Source organism: Scylla paramamosain, chromosome 23 (genome assembly GCF_035594125.1).
Source record: "Scylla paramamosain isolate STU-SP2022 chromosome 23, ASM3559412v1, whole genome shotgun sequence".
Taxonomy (NCBI): domain Eukaryota; kingdom Metazoa; phylum Arthropoda; class Malacostraca; order Decapoda; family Portunidae; genus Scylla; species Scylla paramamosain.
In genome coordinates, this window is record NC_087173.1 from 5,202,986 (window position 1) to 5,225,485 (window position 22,500).

The 22,500-nt window shown below is 42.2% G+C and overlaps 1 protein-coding gene across 2 annotated transcripts in view; it reads left to right on the top strand.

The window, feature by feature from the left end:
* The window catches only part of LOC135112047 (junctional adhesion molecule B-like), a 155,793-nt gene that overhangs the window by 28,845 nt on the left and 104,448 nt on the right, over window positions 1–22,500 (top strand). For both annotated transcript variants that reach the window (XM_064025919.1, XM_064025920.1), the window contains exon 2: window positions 7,036–7,404. In XM_064025919.1, coding sequence (XP_063881989.1) covers window positions 7,362–7,404 — 43 coding nt within the window. In that variant the 5' untranslated portion in view covers window positions 7,036–7,361. The remainder of the gene's footprint in view (window positions 1–7,035; window positions 7,405–22,500) is intronic.

Sequence of the window (22,500 nt, forward strand, 5' to 3'; positions counted from 1 at the left end):
ATTCACGTTTCCCTAGAAGGGGAGGAGGACGAGAAGGAGGAGGAGGAGATGGAGGAGGAGGAGGAGGAGGAGGAGGAGGTAAGGAAAAGGAAAGGAAGATAACGATGAAGAAAAATACTGAAGAGGAACTGAGAATGAGAATGGAAAGGGTGATGGAGATAATGCTGAGGGAGGAGGTGGAGGAATGAGGACGAGGAAGGAGAGGAAGATGATGGTAAAAAGCAACAGAGTAAGGAGGAAATAGATAGGGAAAGGAGATAAGGGTGGTGAAAAATAATGAGGAAGGAGGTAATGGTAATACTAGGAAGACAAGATGAAAGAGATGACTGCGGGGAGAGTGAAAAAGGAAGAAGGCAGACCAAAAGAGAGGGAGATGAAAGGTGATAAAATAGATGGTGGAGATGAAGAGCAGAGTAAAAAAGTAAGATGAGAAAGAGACAGGAAAAGAAAGGATAGAAAGATGCAGGTGAAAAGATGGACTAAGAGGAAAAATAAGAAGGTAAAGGAGGGAAATATGACACCGAGAAAAAAATACAAGAGAAACAGAAAAAACGAAGAGAGAAGGATGAAAAATAAAACAAAAATACTGAAAAAAAGACATGATAATGAAGAAAAACAAACAAACATAGAAGAGGAACTATCAAAGAGGAAGAGAGAAGAAAAAATGAAGACTAAAACTGGAAAAAAAAACGGAAGAGAACAGAAAACGGACAAAAATGGAGAAAGAGAAAATGGGATGATGAAGAAAGACAAAGATGTGAAAATTCCTGACGTGAATCACAATTGCATTCCTTCCTTCCTTCCTTCCTTTCTTCCTTCCGCCCATAACTTACATTTCATTTTTTCCCTCCCACACACACCCACACACCTCTCCTCCCGACACACGTACCACCAAAGCGTACGTATGTATCTACCCTTGCGTGTGCGTGGTGGGCGGATGGGTGTGCGGGCGGCCTCATGTGTCCGTGGAGGTAGTTAGCCGCACAATGACACAATTCTCATTTAGCACCGACGTAGCGGGGAGGCAGCCTGTGATTCCTGGAGGTTTTAAGCAGTTAACCAAGTCCCGAATGGCTTTACGGCGTCGTCTTGTTTTCTCAATTATGAACATGACACGAGGGAAGGAAGGCCGCGAAGAGGGATAGAAGGAGGGAGAGCAGAGACAGGAATGAAAGAGCAAATGAGAGGGTACAATGAAAATTCAAGGAAGGAAAGGGAGGTTAAGAGGAAAGGAAGGTGAGAAGGAGACTTAAAGGAGGCAAGGAAAGAGGAAAGGAGAAAGATTTCAAGGATAGGAAGGAAGAAGATGTTAAGGAGGAAAGTAAGGAAGGAAGGAAGAAGAGTCTGAAGGAAGGAGAGAAGAAAGGGAAGGTGGAGGAAGGGGGAAAACGAGATGGAACATTCGAAAGAAGGAAAGAAAGAAAGGAAGAGAGGAAGTATGATTAGAAAGAGGGAAAGAAGAAAGGGAGGAGAAAAAGAAGTACAGGAAGTAAGAAAGGAGGGAAAGAAGAAAGGAAGTTAAAAAGAAGAGGAAAGACGGAAATTGGTACGGATGGAGGAAGAGAGAGAGAGAGAGAGAGAGAGAGAGAGAGAGAGAGAGAGAGAGAGAGAGAGAGAGAGAGAGAGAGAGAGAGAGTCAGCTTTATTATTATGAAATTTGCTTCCTCTTATCTACTTTTTTCTTGATATTTTTCGTTGTGTATGTTTGACTTTATTTCGTTTTGTTTTATTCCGTACCATTTCACGTTTGTTTTGTTTATATATTTTTAGTTTCCAATGTTTATACTTTTTCGATTCTCGTATTTTTCACCTTTTCTTTTTTTTTTCCCCTCTTCGATTTACTGCCAGTCGTATATTCCTTTCATTTTTCGTTTTTCCTTTTTTTTATTGTCGTTTTAACTTATTCCAACTACGTATGCATTTCTTTTTTTTATCTATTCATGGCCAGGGTCGATAATGCTTATTTTTTTATATATACATATTAATTTACGTGCATATAGAAAAGTTTGCATGTGTGTGTGTGTGTGTGTGTGTGTGTGTGTGTGTGTGCGTAAGAAGCAAACACTTACTGACAACCTCAACAATAAATCACAAAGGAAGAACAAGAAGCATCAGACCTGTTGGCCCTTGAGCGATTATCTGTGACAAGCTGCACTGTCTAATCTGAAGTAAAAATCGTGTAATGAAGCTACGAGGAGGCGGAGTGTGGGTTGAGTGCTGTAGTCAAGTGGCTTCTTTGATCACGCCATCGCTGACTTCACCTTCTTCGATTTCTCTCTTACTTCACTCTTTCCTTTTTACTTTTTTCTTACGTGAGTTTATTACTTAATTTTTACCTTAATGAGTGTGTTAGGTTGGTTTGAGGTGCTGAAATTCTGTTGATTTTTCAGGTTTAGTTATTGTTTTCATTAGTCTTGACCACCATCTTAAGTCTTCAAGAGAGGGAGACAGAGAGAGAGAGAGAGAGAGAGAGAGAGAGAGAGAGAGAGAGAGAGAGAGAGAGAGAGAGAGAGAGAGAGAGAGAGAGAGGGGGATTTAATTGGCAGCGTTTTAAGAACAGCTTTAATCTCTCTCTCTCTCTCTCTCTCTCTCTCTCTCTCTCTCTCTCTCTCTCTCTCTCTCTCTCTCTCTCTCTCTTCGCCTCTTCAAAATTTTTAGCATTCCCTACAGCACAGCGTTTCCTTTGTTTTATAATTTAACGTCACTCTTTTTCCTTTCCATTTTCTGTTTCTATTTTTCCATTGTTTTTTTTTTATTTTTTTATGTTACGCATCCTCTACAGCGCAGCAGTTTCCTTTGTTTAATAATTTAACCTACCACTTTACCCCCCTTTTCCGTGTCTTTTTTTTTTTTTTTTGCTTGTTTCCGCGTTTTTTTTTTTCTATTTCCTTTACTGCCTTGCTCCTGTCCGTATTGGAACAGGTAAAGGTGATGCGCACTTTCCCTCGCCCACTCACACTCTCTCCGGGTACTTTCTGCCGAGACACTGAACTCGTTGGGGGGGAAGAAAATAAGATCAAAAAATAATAAAAGGGAGACGAAAGAACCCCCCTGGAAAATGGATCGTTATCGAGTAAAGAAATAGGAAAAATCTCTTTACGGGGTACGATATTTTGGAAAAGACAGGTATATCCCATTACCTTGCACGTGTTAGGAGGGAGGGACGCAGGGGCAGGTAGAAGCGGGGTGGGGGGGAGGAGAGGCGTTGGAGGGAGGGAAAGACAGGTATGAGAGCCCAGGTAAAAGGGGTACGTGAGAAAGATGACTTGATGCGTGAGAATGGAAGGTGAGATGAGAGAGGACAGGTGAAGGAGACTGAGGGAGAGGGAAATTGATAGCTTTAGAGAGAGAGAGAGAGAGAGAGAGAGAGAGAGAGAGAGAGAGAGAGAGAGAGAGAGAGAGAGAGAGAGAGAGTCACTGGAAAAGGTAAACATGTGTGTGTGTGTGTGTGTGTGTGTGTGTGTGTGTGTGTGTGTGTGTGTGTGTGTGTGTGTGTGTGTGTGTGTGTGTGTGTGTGTGTAAGTATGTAGGTTGGTAGGTAGGTAAGTATGAGTGTGTAGATGTAATGAGTAGACGTTTTAACCTTTCACACACACACACACACACACACACACACACACACATCACGTCGCCATTCCAATTACGTGACGTGACGAGCAGATGTACACACGGCTGCCTCTGCCCCGCGCGCCGCTTACACCGACGGGGACCTAAATCTTGGGCAGCCGGGCTATTGCTCAAAGCCAATCGCTGCATATCTCATGGGAGCCTCGTGCCACTCTCCTCCTCCTCCTCCTCCTCCTCCTCCTCCTCCTCCTCCTCCTCCTCCTCTCCCATTTCTGTCCTTTTTGCGTCTCTCATCTTGCCTTTTCTCTTCAGTTTTTTTTTTTTCATTTTTTGTTCAATTTTTTTTGTCTGTTTTTCGTTCTTCTCTTACTTTTTAACTCGTATTTCTCTCTTATATATAATTCTCTCTTTTTTTCTCTATTTCCCTTTTCTCTTCTTCAGTATTCTTTCTTTCTTATTTTTTTTTTTGTCTATTTTTTCTTCTTCTCTTACTTGTAGCTCATATTTTTCTCTTACATATCCTTCCCCCCCTCTCTCTCTCTCCCTTTGCTTCTTCTTCCATTTTCTTCTATTTGTGACTCATCGTGTCTTTTCTCTTTCCTAGTATTTTTTTCTATATTTTTGTCTTTTTTTCTGTCTAATTTTCCTTCATCTCTTCCTTTTAACTCTTGTTTGTGTCTCAAATAGTCTTTTTTTTCCCTGCTGTCTCTCCCATTATTGTTCTGTATGTGAGACACTTAGCCCCTTTTCTTCTTAAAATAATTTCCTATTTCTGTCGTTATTTTTTCTCTGTTTAACCTTTCTTCTCCTTCTTTAACTCTTATTTCTTACATATCCATGTCTCTCTTCTTTTGTTTTCTCTCATTGTCGTTCTATTTTTGGCTCATCTTGCCTTTCCTTTCCTCATTATTCTTTCCTATTTTTGCGTTTATTTTCTTTTTGTCCTATCTTTTCCTCCTCCTCGCACCTATTCGTGTCTTGCATATTTCTCTTTCACCTCACCCTCCTCCTTCTCTCCCATTACTGTTCTATTTGTGTGCGTTTCACCTTCCCTTTTTATTCACTTCCCACTCGTGCTTCAGTCTTACATATTTCTCCTTTCTCCTTAGCAGTCCGCTCTCCCGTTTTCTGTCTCTCGTACTTCCCTCTCTCTCTCCTCCTGCCGTCTGTATTTCTGTCTCTCATTTTTCCCCAATCACCTGCAGCATCCTCGCCCCCTCCTGTTCTATTAGTAAGTCTCATCTTTCCACTTATTTTTCCTTTTTTTCCTCCTTTCCTGTCTTTGTTTCATATTTTATCCTTTCTCTTTCTCTGGTGTCAGTCCTCTCTTATTTTTGTCTTTCTCCCATCTTCCTGCTTCCTTGATTTTATTATTTCCAGATCTTCTTCTTCATCTTCCTCTTCTTCTTCCTCCTCCTCCTCCTTCTCCTCCTCCTTCTCTCGGTTTTTCAATTTATGTTCCATGTATTTTTGAGTGGAATCAGTTCAAGGTATATGGGTCCGTGAGAGTGTGTGTGCGTGTGTACCTGTGTGTACCTGTGTGTGTGTGTGTGTGTGTGTGTGTGTGTGTGTGTGTGTGTGTGTGTGTGTGTGTGTGTGTGTGTGTGTGTGTGTGTTCGAGGCTGATATGAAATTTGTTATTTATCTATTTCCTTTGATATTAATTTATGCATTCACTTATGTTTTATTCTTTCACTTATCTATTCATCCGCACTGTTACTACTACTACTACTACTACTACTACTATTACTCTTCCTGTCCTGTCTCCTGCTTCCTCTTCTTTTCCCTTTTCTCTTTCTCTTTATGTCAAGTCCCTCTTTAGCTTAGTGTAGCTTATCGTAAAGTGTCTCTATGGCCAGCGGGGGCAGCTCAAGATTGTTTGTCCTTTGTGTTCCTCCTCCTCCTGCTGCTCCTCCTCCTCCTCCTCTCAGTGTCTCGTGGTGTTAACGACATCCTTGTGAGCTGCCAGGCAGTCTCCCCACGCCTTCTCTCTCTCTCTCTCTCTCTCTCTCTCTCTCTCTCTCTCTCTCTCTCTCTCTCTCTCTCTCTCTCTCTGTCTCCTTATCATTGCAATCTGTCCCTACTTTCCTCAGTCCTTCCTTTCCTCCTCTATTTTCTCGAACGCTCCTCAGTCTCCTTCCCCGTGTGTCCTCTTCTTTTTCCATCCCTCCTTCACTTCCTTATCCTCCTCCGTCGCACCTTTCCTCCTCCTCCTCCTCCTCCTCCTCCTCCCCCGCACCTTCTCCCTCGGCTCTCTTTCCTTACCCTCTTCACTTCCCTTCCCTTGCGATCTCTCCTTCCCTGCGTCCCTGTTGTTGACCCCCTGCAGGCAATGGTTCTCAGGTCTGAGCCTCGCCCGCTGCTGCCTCGGGGAGAGATAGACGATACGTGACAGGAAAGAAACATAATGCTTCTCCTTCCTTTCCTGACATTCCTCTCGGGGCTCCGTCAGCTGACATTCCACCCCTCCACAGCCGCCGTTGACTCCACATGACGCCACGGAGGCTAAATATATCCATCCAGTATTAGTCTCACCTATTCATCCACCTTGTCTCGAGGTGTCGCAAGGTTAATGCCATTTTTTTCTCCTTGTATCGTCGAGTCATTAGCTTCCTTTCTGTCTTGCTGCCTCAGGGTTGTGTAAGTCTATCCGGGATATTTCGTTTTTACTTCCAAAGGTTTGCGATTTCTTGTCTTCCTAAGTGCAGCTACGGTTTTTCAGCTGGATAATCATAAGAAATTTGATCCCATGTCTTTCGTATTACAATATATCAGTTTATCATGGGTTATTATTTGTATTTTCTTTAACTTCCAGATGTTTAAGTTAATGAATCTTATCAGAACTAGTTTTAATTCGGGCAATTGTAGGAATATGTATCCCACGTCTTTCGTAAGAGAGTTTATTTATTTATCTATTTCTTTGTAAAGCTGCACTGATAAAAAATTTCCAGGCAAATATACACAAGGTCTTGCTGAAAGTTCTCTTCTTACACGTCGCCTCTTTGTGTGATGCGCTGTAAAGTCAAGTTACGGTGAGACTTTTCATCTTTTCTTGGAGGTTACAGGGATGACAGAGGGTAAGGATGAACAGTATATGCCCCACTGATCATTATTCCCTGCATCATACGCGTGTGACATGTACAAGTCGTTGGCATGAGAGGGTATTTATAAAGGCATGCACGTACTTAGCTGTTTATAATAAAAAAAAAAATATCATGTGCAAAACGAGGTTACAGGCAAATATAAGATATATGTATATAAGGATTGGACGTGCCTGTACCCAACTTTACAGGAATCTCAAATAAATGATCTTTTTGCTATATATATATATCATACTTCTCTGTACCAAATACTGCAGGTATATCTTGGCTATAAGGCCACACATGATTACATTACTTCTCTATAGTTAACTTCACCATACGCTGAAACTTCCATTGTCCTCAGAACCTGTGTCTCCTTTTCTTACAGGAGTGAACCCAGGATGCCCCGCCCTTACACAGCCGCTCCGTGACTCCCTACACACACACACACACACACACACACACACACACACACACACGCGCGGACACACATACACACACATAAATACGTGATGGCGGATCAATGTGTGTCATAGGGCGCCGAGTCACTGCGACGCGCCATGCCAACACGTGACGGGGCCGTGCACGTGTAAGCTTCGGTCCAACGTGTTTCGCTTCCCGTGTGGGCGGCGGGGAGGCGACGGGAGGCGGGGAAGGAGACGCTGGTGTGAGCGGGGCAGTGGGCGAGCACCTGAGGCGTCTCCCCGCGGCCAGATGGGACCAAGACTGCAGCCGCTGGTCTTCATCCTCCTGGCGGGTGAGTGCTGCTGCTATTACTATCGCTTGTGCTGTGACGAGCCCCTGAATTAGATAATAGCATGGAACTTAACTAAAGTGGCCAACTTTTTTTCTTCTCTTTCTTTAACTTTCTAGGAGTGCCAAGCTGAGTGGGGTTCTTCCTTTCTTGCTTTCTTTTTTTCTTTTTTAATTGCTCTTTGACAGTCTCCTTAACAAGTAAAAGGGATGTAGAACCTGGATGTAGAACCGGGATGTAGAACCGGGACGAAAAAAAAAACATACTAATTTGTTAGTAATTTTATGTCTGTACTGTGATTTAATTGTGAGCAAATTAATACTAGTGTTGCTATTAGTATCACGATCGTTGTTGCTGTTGTTTTTTGTTCTCTTTCATCAACAGGAAAAAAACAAACAAACAAACAAAGATTCAGTGCATAAGTGGAGATCTTTTATTTCATGACAACAGTTGCTAATCGTATCCGTATTTTGTCTCTTCCATCATGGCGATCGCCGGCGAGAAACAACCTCGAGCTCACACAAAATCGAAAATACATAAGTTGAATTTACTACAGTACTTTAATTATTTCCGGACACCTTAAACTTAAAACGAGAGATATACAGTCCAGATACAAAGTGAACCTGTGCAATTCCCTTCCTCCACACTCAGTCTTCCCCCCGAGAGAGAGAGAGAAAAAAAGGGAAGAAAAAAACAGCGAGTGAGGGAGTAGGAGAGGAATAAAGGGGAAGTGAGGGAGTGTGAGAGGGAGAAAGAGGACGTGAGGAAGTGGGAGAGGGAAGAGGGAGTGTAGAGGGAGAGATTTCCGTTCGGGAGTGTTACTGATAGCATCTCTCTCTTTTTTATCCTTCGCTGAGATGGGTAACACTATTTATTGCGTCTGTCTGTCTATTCAATGTAAGCACCATGCCCTGCCCTCCTGTCTAGTCACACCTGTCTTTACCTAACCTGTATTAGTTTGCTTACACCTGTCTTCACTCAACCTGTTTCTAGTCACACCTGTCCTCATCTAACCTATCTAGTTACACCTGTCTTCACCTAGTCTGTATCTCTCTACTTACACCTGTCCTCACCCAACCTATCTAGCTACACCTGTCTTCCCTAAGCCTATATCTGTCTAATTGCACCTGTCTTCACCCAACCTCTGTCAAGCTACACCTGTCTAGTTCACCTCAATGTGTTCATGTACCTGTCTACTTTCGATACTTGTTCATCTGTACTCTGTAATCTAGACTCGACTGTGTAACTTCTTATCCCTTAGGTTATTTGGATCTCTCTCTCTCTCTCTCTCTCTCTCTCTCTCTCTCTCTCTCTCTCTCTCTCTCTCTCTCTCTCTCTCTCTCTCTCTCTCTCTCTCTCCCCCATGACAAAACTTAACACAACCCCGCCCCCCACTCCCATCCTTTATATCCTCCAACATTCCTTTGCTCCTCACTCCCTTCTTTCCTTCCTCTTCCTCCTCCTCCCTCTCCACATTAACTCTCACGCCGCATTCAGACCACAGCCTCGCAAGTTTCGTTCTCACGCTGATGAACGAAAACGATGACGCTGTGAGAAATTCTGTGGCTGCTGATTTAATGGTAGAAGGAGCGAGAGAGAGAGAGAGAGAGAGAGAGAGAGAGAGAGAGAGAGAGAGAGAGAGAGAGAGAGAGAGAGAGAGAGAGAGAGAGAGAGAGAGAGAGACTTTATACTTTGCTTTATTTGGTTTAAACTCTGGTATTTATTGAGTGAGAAGGAAGGTATTGGTTAAGTGTCCATTTATTTGTGTTTGGAAACTCGGAAGATGCATAACTAATGGGAGTTTCGTGAAGGATGTACCAGAGATAGATAGATAGAGAGAGAGAGAGAGAGAGAGAGAGAGAGAGAGAGAGAGAGAGAGAGAGAGAGAGAGAGAGAGAGAGAGAGAGGGAGAGAGAGAGTTCCGTCCAACAACAAGCCAAGCATCCAAACGGAATGTTTATTCACTAGAGGTCGTGGAGTCTGGTGTGTGTGTGTGTGTGTGTGTGTGTGTGTGTGTGTGTGTGTGTGTGTGTGTGTGTGTGTGTGTGTGTGTGTGTGTGTGTGCGCGTTGCTGACCTTAGTTGTTTTGAAGTTGTCTGAGGGGTAAAGAAATTGCTGTCAAAAGGAATAGTGATTTTCTCTCTCTCTCTCTCTCTCTCTCTCTCTCTCTCTCTCTCTCTCTCTCTCTCTCTCTCTCTCTCTCTCTCTCTCTCTCTCGCTCTCTCCCCGGTTAAGAAAGTTTAATAGTTCTGTATTTGACTTTCTCATCATATCTCCCTCTTCTTTTTCTTCTTCTTTTCGTTGTTGTTGTTGTTGTTGTTGTTGTTGTTGTTGCTGTTGTTGTTATTATTATTATTATTATTATTATTATTATTATTATTATTATTATTATTATTATTATTGTTATTATTATTATTATTATTATTATTATTATTATTATTATTATTATTATTATTACCATTTTACTATTATTGTCATTATTATTCCCCGTCGTGGTCGTCTTTGTTAATGTTATTGTTTTTGTTTTTGTTATTGGTGTTGTTGTTCTTTTTCTTCTTTGTCCGCTTCTTTTTCTTCTCCATTTCTCACCACCACCACCACCACCACCAGACACGTGGATGAATAATACAACACAAATGAATGTTAACAGGTAGATGTCCGGGTAAATTGAGTCCCTTCAGGAAGCACAGGTATTTTCTCAGTCTAATAAACACTCAGGTGAGGCAGTGTTTGTTACCTGGCAGCATGTTGACTCACGCATCTCTCCTTCTTTCTTTCCCCCTCATTCTCTTAGTCTCATTGTTTGGCAGGGAGAGGGGAGAGGAGAGAGGAGGAGCAGTGCAGGGCTGTGGAACGTGGGAGAGAGTGTTTTTGTTTTCTTTTTTATTTTGCTAGTAATGTTATGTTGTGCTGTTGTTTAGGTTCGTGTTAGTGGAAGTGGTGATGTGATTTTGTTCCAGTGGTGTTTCCTGTGGTGGTGGAGTGGTGCTGGTGGTGGTGGTGGTGGTGTCTTCCTTTCCGGTATTGAGTTTGGTTTCTGTTGCAGTGGTGGTAGTTGTGGTGGTGACAGTATAAGAGTCAGTAGTGGTTGTGATGATGGCCATAGAGTGTGTGGTGATGAAAGGTGATGATGATATTGTTGCTAGTCGTGGTGGTGCTGGTAGTATATGTGGTAATGGTAGATGTAGTGTGGTGATTGTTATGGTGGTGGTGGTGATGGTGGTGATGGTGGTGCAGTTTAGTTCATCATTGTTCTAATTCAAGAAAGTCATTCATCTGTTCTGTATGTCTCCTTTTTTTTTTTTCTTTTTTTTTCTCTCTTCTTTGCGAGTCCTTTATACTCATGTTTGCTTCACGTCAATACTTTCATTCATAACTTTCCACGTATCCATGAAGTAGTAGTAGTAGTAGTAGTAGTAGTAGTAGTAGTAGTAGTAGTAGTAGCAGTAGCAGTAGCAGTAGTAGTAGTAGGTTAGGATAATTTTTTCTTCTTCTTCTTTTCCTCTCCTTCCAGACCTAACTTCAATATCATACGTCAATTTCTCTTTCCATTGCCCCTTTTATCCTGATCTTCTGTGTCAACACTTATTACTTTTTCTTCTTCCCGGAGGTATTGACTTTGCTCTCTGTTGGATTAGCGTTCATCCACCTCTCCTTTGTCTTGCTCCTCCTCTCTGATGGATGGCTCTCCTCCGCCCGGCTGCAGTTTGCTTTTTGCCTCCTTTTTTTCCCGTTCTATCCTTCCTCCTCCTTCCTTCTCCTCAATTTCGTATGTTACGTTCGCCATTATTGCTTTCTTTTCTTTTCCTTCGTCTCAGAGGCTTTTATACTGAGTGGAAGAGGGGAAGCAGGCAAGGAAGGCTGAGTGAAATATATTATCTGATTTGTGTAGTTCAGTTTTTTTCTCCATTTGTTCTCCTCATCCTCTGTGACCCAGTTGAATTCGTCTTACGTGTGTGGAAACCAGTCATTCTTTTGGCAGCAGAAGTGACGATGTCGTGACGAAGACGTTATCTTGGCTACGTGTTATAAGCTGCATGCATGGCCCGCGGAAAATTGTAGAATATTTGTCAGCTCCGATTTTATGTAATAAGCGATGGATGGAAGGCGGGGAGGCACCTGTGTGACGCTGGCTACAATACTGATGGGAGAGGAGGAGGAGGAGGAGGAGGAGGAGGAGGTGGCGATGGTAGTGGTGGTGATGATGGTGGAGGGAGATAAAGAAGAAGAAGACGAAGAAGAAAGGAAGAAAGCCCTCTTCCACACACACACACACACACACACACACACACACACTGTATTAGTGATAGAAGAGCAGCTGGAGGAGAAAGAGCAACAGCAGAGAGAGAGAAGGAAGAAATGAAGAAGATGATGATGAAAAAGAAGAAGAAGAAAAGAACAAGAACAAGAAGTATAAAAAGAAACAGACAACAAAGAAGGGGAAGAAGCAGAAGAAAAAGAAAAAAAAACAGGAGAAACAGGCAAGCAAGCAAGGAAGAAAAAGGAGCGTTCCATCTCATTAAGTAAACCATCATTTTTATTTTTGCTTTTGTTTTTTGCTTCTGTGTTCGTGAGTATTTGTGTGTGTGTGTGTGTGTGTGTGTGTGTGTGTGTGTGTGTGTGTGTGTGTGTGTGTGTGTGTGTGTGTGTGTGTGTGTGTGTGTGTGTGTGTTTTCTTTCCACGTCGTTCCGGGAAGCTTTGTTTTATTGCTTTTGTTAATAGCTGCAATTTGTCATACATTGTGCAGCGCGAGAGTCCCCAGGGAGGCGCAGTTTAGGCCAGTAATTCCAGGTGGCGTGGTGGTGCTGCTGGTAGGGATAGTGGTGGTGGTGGTGGTGGTGGTGGTGGTGGGTGGGTGGTGATTGTGGGGGTGGTGGAAATGGTTTAAAGTATAACCTATAATTTTGAGTAATGCTAAGAGCGAAAGTATATTAATTTTTATAGAGAAAACTAAAAAAAAAGGGTAAAAGAAAAAGATCCGTTCTCTGTCATATATTATACGAAAAAAATACTTTAACACTGATATAGAAAAAAATATACGTGTTTTCATATATAAAACTAAGCAAATATGTTCATTCTCATATAGAAAACGAAAAAAAAGTTCATTTTAGTATAGGAAACGAAAAAAATATATACTTTAATTCCAGTATATAAAACGAGAAATATACGTTGGAAAATTGTCTTTGGATCGTGGTGGTGATGGTGGTGCAGCAAAATTAATATATACATAATTTTTTTTTCTTTTCCCTTAGATCTTCCTTTCCGCATAAAAAAAAGACATATATCATTGGTGCGTAAGAATTAACACGGCTCTTCCTTATCTATCTACCAGTATATTTCCTCTTTCATCCCTTTTTCCTCTAGTAAACCAAGGAACTCTCGACCTGTTTCTACCTTTCCTCCTTCCTACGCCTTGAAGTGTTTGAAGAAAGTATCGTGACACCTCCACAAATAAAACTGGTCAATTCTTGTGAAAATATAAATAAACTTTCAAGAGCGGGGCATGTTGAGCGAGGTTTTTTCATTTTTTCCCCATTTTTCCCCTTATCCAGCCTCCTTGACACGTAGAAAGGAAAACCACTCCATCTCACAAGAGGAAGAGCAGAGCAGTGTCTCCTGGATGGTGGAGTGATGGAGGTGGAATTTTCGTTCTAAACATGCCACTTTCAGTAATGGGATAAAAAAATAGGCGATATGGGAGTAAGATAAGAGTAAATTAATCCCTATAAGGAAGTAAGAAGGAATAATTTAGTGTCTATATAATGAAAGGAGTAAATTGGTGTGTATATAAAGGTAAGAAAAAATAAGTTAAGAATCTATATGTACGTTAGAAAAAGAGTAAATTTGAGTCTATATAGGATTAAGAAAGTATAATGGAGTTTTCTTTTGAGTCCCTTTCATCCATATGTCTAAATCACATGTATATTTGGACTTCTATTTAACGGAACCTTTCTCTACAGTGGATCAGTATCGATGTCACAGCAGAGATGAACATATAGACGTAAAAAAGAGCATAAGGTGGAGTCTCGTTTCAATCTCATTTATCTATGTACAGTAAAATCCCTCTTATCCGGCATCAACGGGACCGCCGACATGCCGGATACTTGAATATTGCCGGATACTTGAATAGAAGTGAAATTATGTCCACAATCACCACCCTACACTCACGCATCTTACCATAACAAAGATCAACTGATCTTAATTAGCAGCTGATCTGATCAGCTGCTTAAGTGTAAGCACAACACGCTTCCTCTTTTCTACAACTTTAGGCATGATGAAGGCGTCAGGCGATAAACAGTGCACACGCGGGACTGAGTCACTGAGTAAACACAGTGCTGTGGGCCGCGGGTGGCGCGAAGCAGTGCGCTCTGGTGGCGAGGGGACAAAGTATGCCTCGCGCGGGAATTTTAATCGATTTTATGAGTACACATTGATTTTTTATTGATTTTAAGGCTCGGGGAAAAAATGTGCCGGATACTTGAAGCTGCCGGATACTCGAATGCCGGATGAGAGGGATTTCACTGTAACCATTTCCCTTATTAAATAGGATTGGTAGCTTCGATATTACTGGCGAGAAGGAAAAGCATGAGATTGAGTATTGATTTCATTTTATCGATTATTTTATGTTATTTTTATATGTATGGGAGAGAGAGAAAAAAAGAGAAAATAACCTAGTGATTTATTGCAAAAAAAAAAAAAATAGATAATCAAAAGATAAAACAAACAATAAAAAACAAAAACAAAAATAGATGCATAAAACAAAACAAATCAGTAAAATAAGAAGGAAAAGATCTTAAGAAACAAAATTGACATTTCACGAACCCTTCAATGATAGATCAGTCTCGATATCGCAAAAATAACACAGTGGGCATAAAAGAATAGACGGAGGAAGCATACACATCTCCATAAACTAGTGGAACATCACTATCAATATTATTTCCAAGAATCGTATTTCCAGCACTTGATTTTATCTCTGGCAATAGTGGCGTCTTCTCAGAATGGCGGGCTTCCAGGAGGAGGAGGAGGAAGAGGAGGAGGAGGAGGAGTAAGAGGAGGAGGACCCAGTTTTAAGGGAACAAGTCGTCCCTTCCTCGTTATGCAAAAGTGCAGGAATGTGTTGTAGCAGGGAATCTCCTTCCTTCTGAGTCAATATTGAATCTTCCCTGAGCTGGCCATCGAATATCCTGGTGTGTGTGTGTGTGTGTGTGTGTGTGTGTGTGTGTGTGTGTGTGTGTGTGTTTCTGCCTGTCTGTTTGTGCTTATCTGATTACCAAGAGAGAGAGAGAGAGAGAGAGAGAGAGAGAGAGAGAGAGAGAGAGAGAGAGAGAGGGAGAATATAAAATTGAATGACAACAAACGCTTTCAATTTAAATATACCAAATAGGATAAAATATATTCACGTATTCAGGTTAACGTAATACAAACCAATAAAATATGAATGAAGGAGAAGCACAAAAAGATTTCACTTCTCACAATGAAGAGCTGCAGGAAGAGGAAGAACCGGAGGAGGAGGAGGAGAAGGAGGAGAAGAAGGAGCAAGAAGAAGAAGACGAGAGAAGCTGGAAGAGAAACGACTGGGAGAATGTGAAGAAAGAAAGACAGATGGAAAAGAAAAGGGGAGAAGACAAAGTAGATGAGGAAATGTGACAGGAAGAGGTGATTTACGGCGAAGGCAAAGGAGGGGGAGGATAAAGGGTGAGGAAGAAGAAGGAGATGAGGAGGAGGAGGAGGAGGAGGAGGAGGAGGAGGAGGACATGATGGAGGAGGATGAGTAGCAGGAAGAGAAGCTGGACTAAAGTTATTAAGCAGAGCCTGATGCCAATTAAATAAAATAAATCACCTTACATTAATATTCGTCTTGAATGTGATCCTCCGTTTTCTGTTTGCATAAAGGAAAGAGTAGGAAGGAGGGAGATGAGTTGAAGAAGAAGGAGGAGGAGGAGAAAGAGGAGGAGGCGGAGGAGGAGGATGAGGAAGTGGTCAGGAATGAATACGAGTAGATGGATCAGAAGCTCGTAGGAGAAAGAGGAGGAGGAGGAGGAGGAGGAGGAGGAGGAGGGGGAAGAGGGGAGGAGGAGCAGAAGGAGGAAAAAAAGACAGCAAGAACGACTCCATCCCCTCAAATAATAGAGTTTATCCTCCTTTCCTCTCCTTTCTTCTTTTCCTCCTCTCCTCTCCTCTCCTCTTCTCTCTCCTCTGCTTTCCATCCCTCTCTCTCTCTCTCTCTCTCTCTCTCTCTCTCTCTCTCTCTCTCTCTCTCTCTCTCTCTCTCTCTCTCTCTCTCTCTCTCTCTCTCTCCCTGCATGATTTATGTATAGCATATTTTTGTGCCCGAGATCAGTGAGTTATAGGTGGGCGTCAGATTCTGTGACATTCCCTTGCTGGGCGACGTTTTATTGCTTACATGATCCCGCCTCTGCACCGGAGGGAAGCTGTGCAGAGTGACAGGGCGATGCGGAGAGAGGCGGCAGTAACGGCAGGAGCGGCAGCAGGAGGAACAATAGCATGGCATCATTGCACAGGATGAGATTTTGGGAGGAATGGTGTGATGCAAACTACGCTACAATAACAACAGTACGCTTGCTGAAGGGATGATAGTAGTAATAATAGTACCAGTAATAGTATTGCAGTAAGAATTTGCCAGGAATGATAGCAATAATAGTAGAAGTATTGATGGTAGTGGTAGTAATAAGAGACTATTAAGGAAGGAATATTGATACCAGGGATTACAGTAGCATGAACGTCAAAGATAACAGCAGCAATATAGCAAATGTAATATCAACAGTAGCTAAAGGAATAACATTACCGAGACGAACAGAAACTATGAATTATTTGAAGGGTTTATAATTGAGCGAAGATACGATTCTGGCCTTTAGTTTTCAAGGTGGTATTCTTAGTTTTCTATTTCAGGTTTTTTTTTTTTTATTCTTTCCCATCTGTTATTGTTTGCTGGCTTTCATTGCAATTCCTTTGTTTACCCTCCTCCTCTTCCTCCATCTCCTCCTCCTCTTCCTTCTCCTTTTCATCGTAGTCGTCCTCCTATTTTTCGTCGTTGTTGTCGCTGTCCTCCGCCTCCTCCTCCTCCTCCGCCCCTCCCACACACACACACACTCACAAAACATACAGCTTCTATTTGCTTTTCTTATTTATATTTATCCTCGTTTCTTTGTATTCTTGTCCCTTGCCCATGTAGATCTTATTCTTACACATGTTCTCCTTGTATGCTTCCTTGTTTTGCTTGTTTTGCTTGTCCTCGCAAATTCCTCCCCCTCCTCCTCCTCCTCCTCCTCCTTCTTGCAGCAGGTTTTCTTTAAGAACTTGTCGACAGGCGGTGTGGCAGCAGCAGCAACAGCATTAGTAATAGTAGTAGTAGTAGTAGTAGTAGTATTAGTAGCAGTTGTAGTTTTTGTTGTTCTTGTTGTTGTGTTGTTTTTTTTATAGTAATAATAGTAGTAGTAGCAGTAGCAGCAGTAGCAGCAGTAGCAGTAGTAGCAATGGGTGGAGGCCCCGGAGTGACGGCTTGTAAATTGAATGTCTCTTGCATAAATAACTCTTGATGTTACTCTTCTTAACCTGCCGCCCTCCCTCACTCCCCTTCTTCCTCTCCCCTCCCATGTCTCCCTTTGCAAGCTACCGCCCTTCTTCACTCCCTTTCTTCCTCTTCCATCTCCCCTTCCCACCATCTCCCTCTCCTCTCCCTCGTCTCATAACCTGCACCCGTCTCTTACTCCCCTTCCTTTCCCCTCCCCTTTCTCCCTTCCTTATTCCCTTTCTCCCTCTTCCTTCCTTCCTCTCCCTATCTCAAGCTATCACCCTTTCTCCTCTTCTCTTTCCGCTCTTCCTTACTCCTTTGTCTCTTCCCTCTCCTTTTCTCCTCCTCTTCTCTCTCCTTCCTCTATTCCTTTGTTCCTCTTCCCATCATTCCCAATTCCGTCTTTCGTCGTTTTTCCTTTTGCTTTATTCCTCTTCTTGTTCATTTCTCCTCCCTCTGTTTCTTTTTTTCTGTTTCCTTCGTCTCTCTCTCTCTCTCTCTCTCTCTCTCTCTCTCTCTCTCTCTCTCTCTCTCTCTCTCTCTCTCTCTCTCTCTCTCTCTCTCTCTTCCCGATATAAGTAATCTCCCGATATTATTTATTTAGTTCTTCGCCAACGCTCGCGCCACGTTAGGAAAATATAATGAAAAGACGTGAAGAATGCTCATGACCTGACCTCTCCTCCTCCTCCTCCTTCTCCTTCTCCTCCTCCTCCTCCTCCTCCTCCTCTTCCTCCTCCTGCAACCTTCGCCACCGCCTCCACCACTTCCTCCACCACCACCACCACCTCAACACACCATCTGAATCTGTAAGTAGAGACCCCACGACCTCCTCTCCTCCTCCTCCTCCTCCTCCTCCTCCTCCTCCTCCTCCTCCTCTTTCTCCTCCTCCTCTTCCTCCTCCTCCTCCTCCTCCACGATCTCATTTACACTGAGTGGCCCCATAACACCACGCTGACGCCTCCCCTTCCCTCCTCTTCCCTCTCCTTCTCCCCTTCCCTTCTCTCCCCTTCCCTAGTGACCCATGATCCCTTCCTCCCTTCCTCCTTTCCTCCTTCCTCTACCCTCCTTAGTTACCTCTCTTTAACTTTTTTTCTCTCTTTGCCTTTTTTTCTTTCTTTCTCTTCTTAATGATCTTCTCTTTTATTCTTTCTTTTTTATATGTACTTTTTTGTTTTAATTCCTATCTCATTATTCTTTCCGCTTTCCTTATTTTCTCATTTTTTCTTCTATCCCTTTAATATTATATTTCTTTCTCTTTCCCCTTTTGTTCTTTAATCTTTCTTTTCTCCTCCTCCTCTTCTTCTTCCTCCTCCTCCTTATGTCCTTTCATCTTTCTTTCCTTCCTCTTCTTCCTCCTCCTCCTGTCCTTATATCTTTCCTTTCTCCCTCCTTATCTCTCCTTACATCCTTTCCTCCTCTTGTTCCTCCTCTTACCTCTTTAGTTAAACCTTATCCTTACCTTCTTTTTGGCCAGTCTGTTTCCCTCCCTCCCTCTCTTCCTCTCTCCCATCTTCATTTCTCCCATTTTCTCTCCCACTCACCTTCCTTATCCATCCACTTCATATCCATTACACATTTCTCTCCTTTCTCTCTCTTTATCTAAGTGTCCTTTTTCCCCCATTCCGTATCTTAATCCCTTGTCTTTCTTTACCACATTCACGATAACTTGGCGGAGCGGGGTGGAAGTGGGGCGGGGCTTTTAAATTTGAAAGAACCAATACGGTGGGAGAGTGAGTTGCCGGTGAGTAATTCATATCCTATAGGGAATGAATATGGCGCTATTAATTAATCTATTCGCTGTTTTGTTTATTGCCTTAATGGTGGTTAGCTTTCGTTCAATATTCTGCTGTTTTTTTTTTTTTTGTAATGAGTGTAATTGTGATTTTTTGCTACTGAGTTAAAATCAATACTTTGGCCTTTATTGTTGTTGTTGTTGTTATTGTTGTTGTCATTATTATTATTATTATTATTATTATTATTATTATTATTATTATTATTATTGTTGTTGTTGTTGTGGGTGGGAAGGATTCACCAGAGAGAGAGAGAGAGAGAGAGAGAGAGAGAGAGAGAGAGAGAGAGAGAGAGAGAGAGAGAGAGAGAGAGAGCTGTACCATCTATCCTCCTCGTCCCCCTCTTCCTTTTCCTCCTCTCCTCCTCCTCCTCCTCCTCCTCCTTCTCCTTTTCCTACACCTCCTCTTCCCTCCATTCCTTGGGTACTAATTGAAGCCTCTCTCCTATGCACTTGTTTCTCTCTCTTCCTCTCCCTTCACCCTCTCTCTCTCTCTCTCTCTCTCTCTCTCTCTCTCTCTCTCCCGCCACGGTAATTAGGGTTGCCTCTACGTGGTGCTAACGCCATAACGCCACTCTCTGCCGCGTGTCCCGCAGAAAAAGGCGCCGCCATCAGAGGTGACGCCACTCTTTCTTCTCACTTTGGGCTAATGACGTAAGTTTGGGTAGCGTTTTTGTAAGGTACGTTCTCTCTCTCTCTCTCTCTCTCTCTCTCTCTCTCTCTCTCTCTCTCTCTCTCTCTCTCTCTCTCTCTCTCTCTCTCTCTCTCTCTCTCTCTCTCTCTCTCTCTCTCTCATGTTCCGTGGAATAATGTATGTGCTTTTCGTGTCATCTGTTTGTTTTTTATTTGTGTGTGTGTGTTGAGCTGTCACGCTAATAAATGTATATAATGCGTATTTTTAAAGGTCATGTGGACACACACACACACACACACACACACACACACACACACACACACACACACACACACACACACACACACACACGCAAGCCCCGAGGCACAAATAGCATACAGGAAATGTGGAATAAGTCCATCATTAATTAATCACATGAATATTTAATTTTTCAATGCGTCGCAGCACATCCTTTTATGTCCACCACTTCGTAACGGGAACAAGTGCGAAGGGGGAACTGCAGTAAACACAGAATAAGCAGGAACGGAGAACTTGGAGCGGACAGAAAATAAACAGGATCGAAAATTTAGTCAAAAGAAAGAAAACTAGAGCGAAACATGGAAATAAACAGAAAATGAACGGGAACGAAAATTTGCACTTAAAGAAAAAGAAAACTAGGACGAAAAACGAAAATAAACAGAAATTGAAGACAGTTAAAAAAAAGAAAAAATTGCGATGAACAGGAACGAAAAACTGAAGGAAGAGGAAAGGAAACTAGAACGAAAAATTGCAGCAAGAAGGAAGGAAACTAGACTAATAATTGTAGTGAATTTTAAAGAAATACATATATAAAACTACACCAGATCTGGAATAAACACGCATAGGAATGTAAAGAAAACGGACATCAGAGGGAAAACGGAAAACTCCAATATTAAAACATGAAAAAGAAAACGTTGACTGAAAACAAATGAAAACGAGGAAACAACGGATTTTGAAAGTAAACAAGCAGAAACTAATCGAAAAGAGGAAAAGAAAGTAGAGAAAAAGTGGAAATGGAAAACAAACAAGGATGAAACACACGAGCAAGAAGAAAGGAAAGGTTAAAAGTAAAAAAAAAAGAGTCAAACCGGAGCGGAAAATGAACAGAAGAGGAAAAAAACAAATAGAAAAAGAAAAGGAATCACAACGCGAAACAAATGAAAACGGAAGACAAAAACTGAAACTGAAATAAAGAAAAAAAAAAAAGCTGACAGATCAAACCGGTAGTGACACACACACACACACACACACACACACACACACACACATACCTAAAAATTTATAGTTGGTGAAAAATTCCTCCAACATTAAGGTCATTTAGCGCAAAGTATTATGCGAAAAGTGCCTTAAATGATGAAGTATAATAATGATTTAATGCTTCGTACAAAGATGAATTAAGCAATAAAATTTAGAACGTTAAAACTTTTATAAAAATTTTGGTTTTGCGTAAGAATATTAAAAGCGTCTTTGTCTTCCTTAGTGGACGTGAGAGAGAGAGAGAGAGAGAGAGAGAGAGAGAGAGAGAGAGAGAGAGAGAGAGAGAGAGAGAGAGAGAGAGAGAGAGAGAGAGAGAGAGCATATTGTCTTCAATCTAATGTTGCTAATGACGAAGAAAGTAAATAAATAAAAAAGAAGAGGGAACGAAGGCAGAAAACAGGATCTGGAGCATTAAGCAAGAGAGAGAGAGAGAGAGAGAGAGAGAGAGAGAGAGAGAGAGAGAGAGAGAGAGAGAGAGAGAGAGAGAATGACGTCGGAAAAATGGAAGCGAGTGATTAAGGAGGAGAAAGAGATGAAAGACTTAAAGGAGAAGGAAGCGTCTCTTTGTTTTTTTACCTCACGCGACAAGTTTCCGGTACAAGCACACCTGTGTCCTGAGGTAATGAGGCCACTTTGCCACCTCCAGCCAGCCAGGTGACACTCACAAACACCTGGTGAACGCCGCACCTCCTTAACGCATTTAAAACTCGGACTCTTTTTTTTTTTTTTTTACCGTTTGTGTGTGTGTGTGTGTGTGTGTGTGTGTGTGTGTGTGTGTGTGTATAAATGTATTTGCTATGTGGGTTACTGTTGCTGCGTATTGCGTATTGTATTATGATGTGTGTATGTTGTAAGATATTTTATAAGCTTATTTTCTTTTTATACTCGTATACGCGTCTATTTTAAGAGATTCACTGTTTATTTTTTCATTCAGGGCTTGTTTAAATGTTTTCATTTGTAGTTTTGTATTAATTTTCGGATCAGGCAGAATAGTTTTGCGTGTGGTTTAGTAGTTTATGTATAAATGTATGTATGTGTGTATGTACGTAGGTTGGTATGCAGGTACGTAGCTAGGCACGCGTATGTATGTGTTTATGTAATTCTCTCTCTCTCTCTCTCTCTCTCTCTCTCTCTCTCTCTCTCTCTCTCTCTCTCTCTCTCTCTCTCTCTCTCCCCTACTCCTTACTCTTTTCATTAATTCTTTCATCAATCTATCTTTCTGTTCTCTTTCTCTCTTCTCCCATTCGCTTCCTTTTCTCTCCCTGATCTTTTCCCTCTTCCTTCCTACGGGCATCAATTTCTTTTCTACTCCTATATCCATCTCTTATTCCTCGCTTTCCTTCATCCTCCCTTCCATCATCCTTTTCTCTTCTTCCTCTGCTAGTTCGCCAGTAGTTTTCCCCATTACCCGTTTACTATTTCTCCCTTCTTGTCGCCTTTTCCCCCCTTCATTCTCTCCTGTTCACACAATCTCTCTCTCTCTCTCTCTCTCTCTCTCTCTCTCTCTCTCTCTCTCTCTCTCTCTCTCTCTCTCTCTCTCTCTCTCTCTGTCTCTCTCTAGTAACCCATACGTGTTTTCCCTCCCTCCCTCCTTCCCTCCTTCCCTATTTCCCTAACCCCTCCCTCCCTCCTTCTCTCTTTACCCTCCAGCGTCAGCATCAGTGTGTTTCCCTGTCGGTACACACACACACACACACACACACACACACACACACACACACACGGTGACAGCGGCGCTAAATTAGCCGTGATGTAACACAAAGGGCGGCGCGGCTCAGGCTAGGGGAGAATATCGGTGAATTTACAAGTTACCGGCGACAGGTGTTGTGAAGGGAAGGTGTAATGGCAAGGTGTGTGAGGTGGCTTGA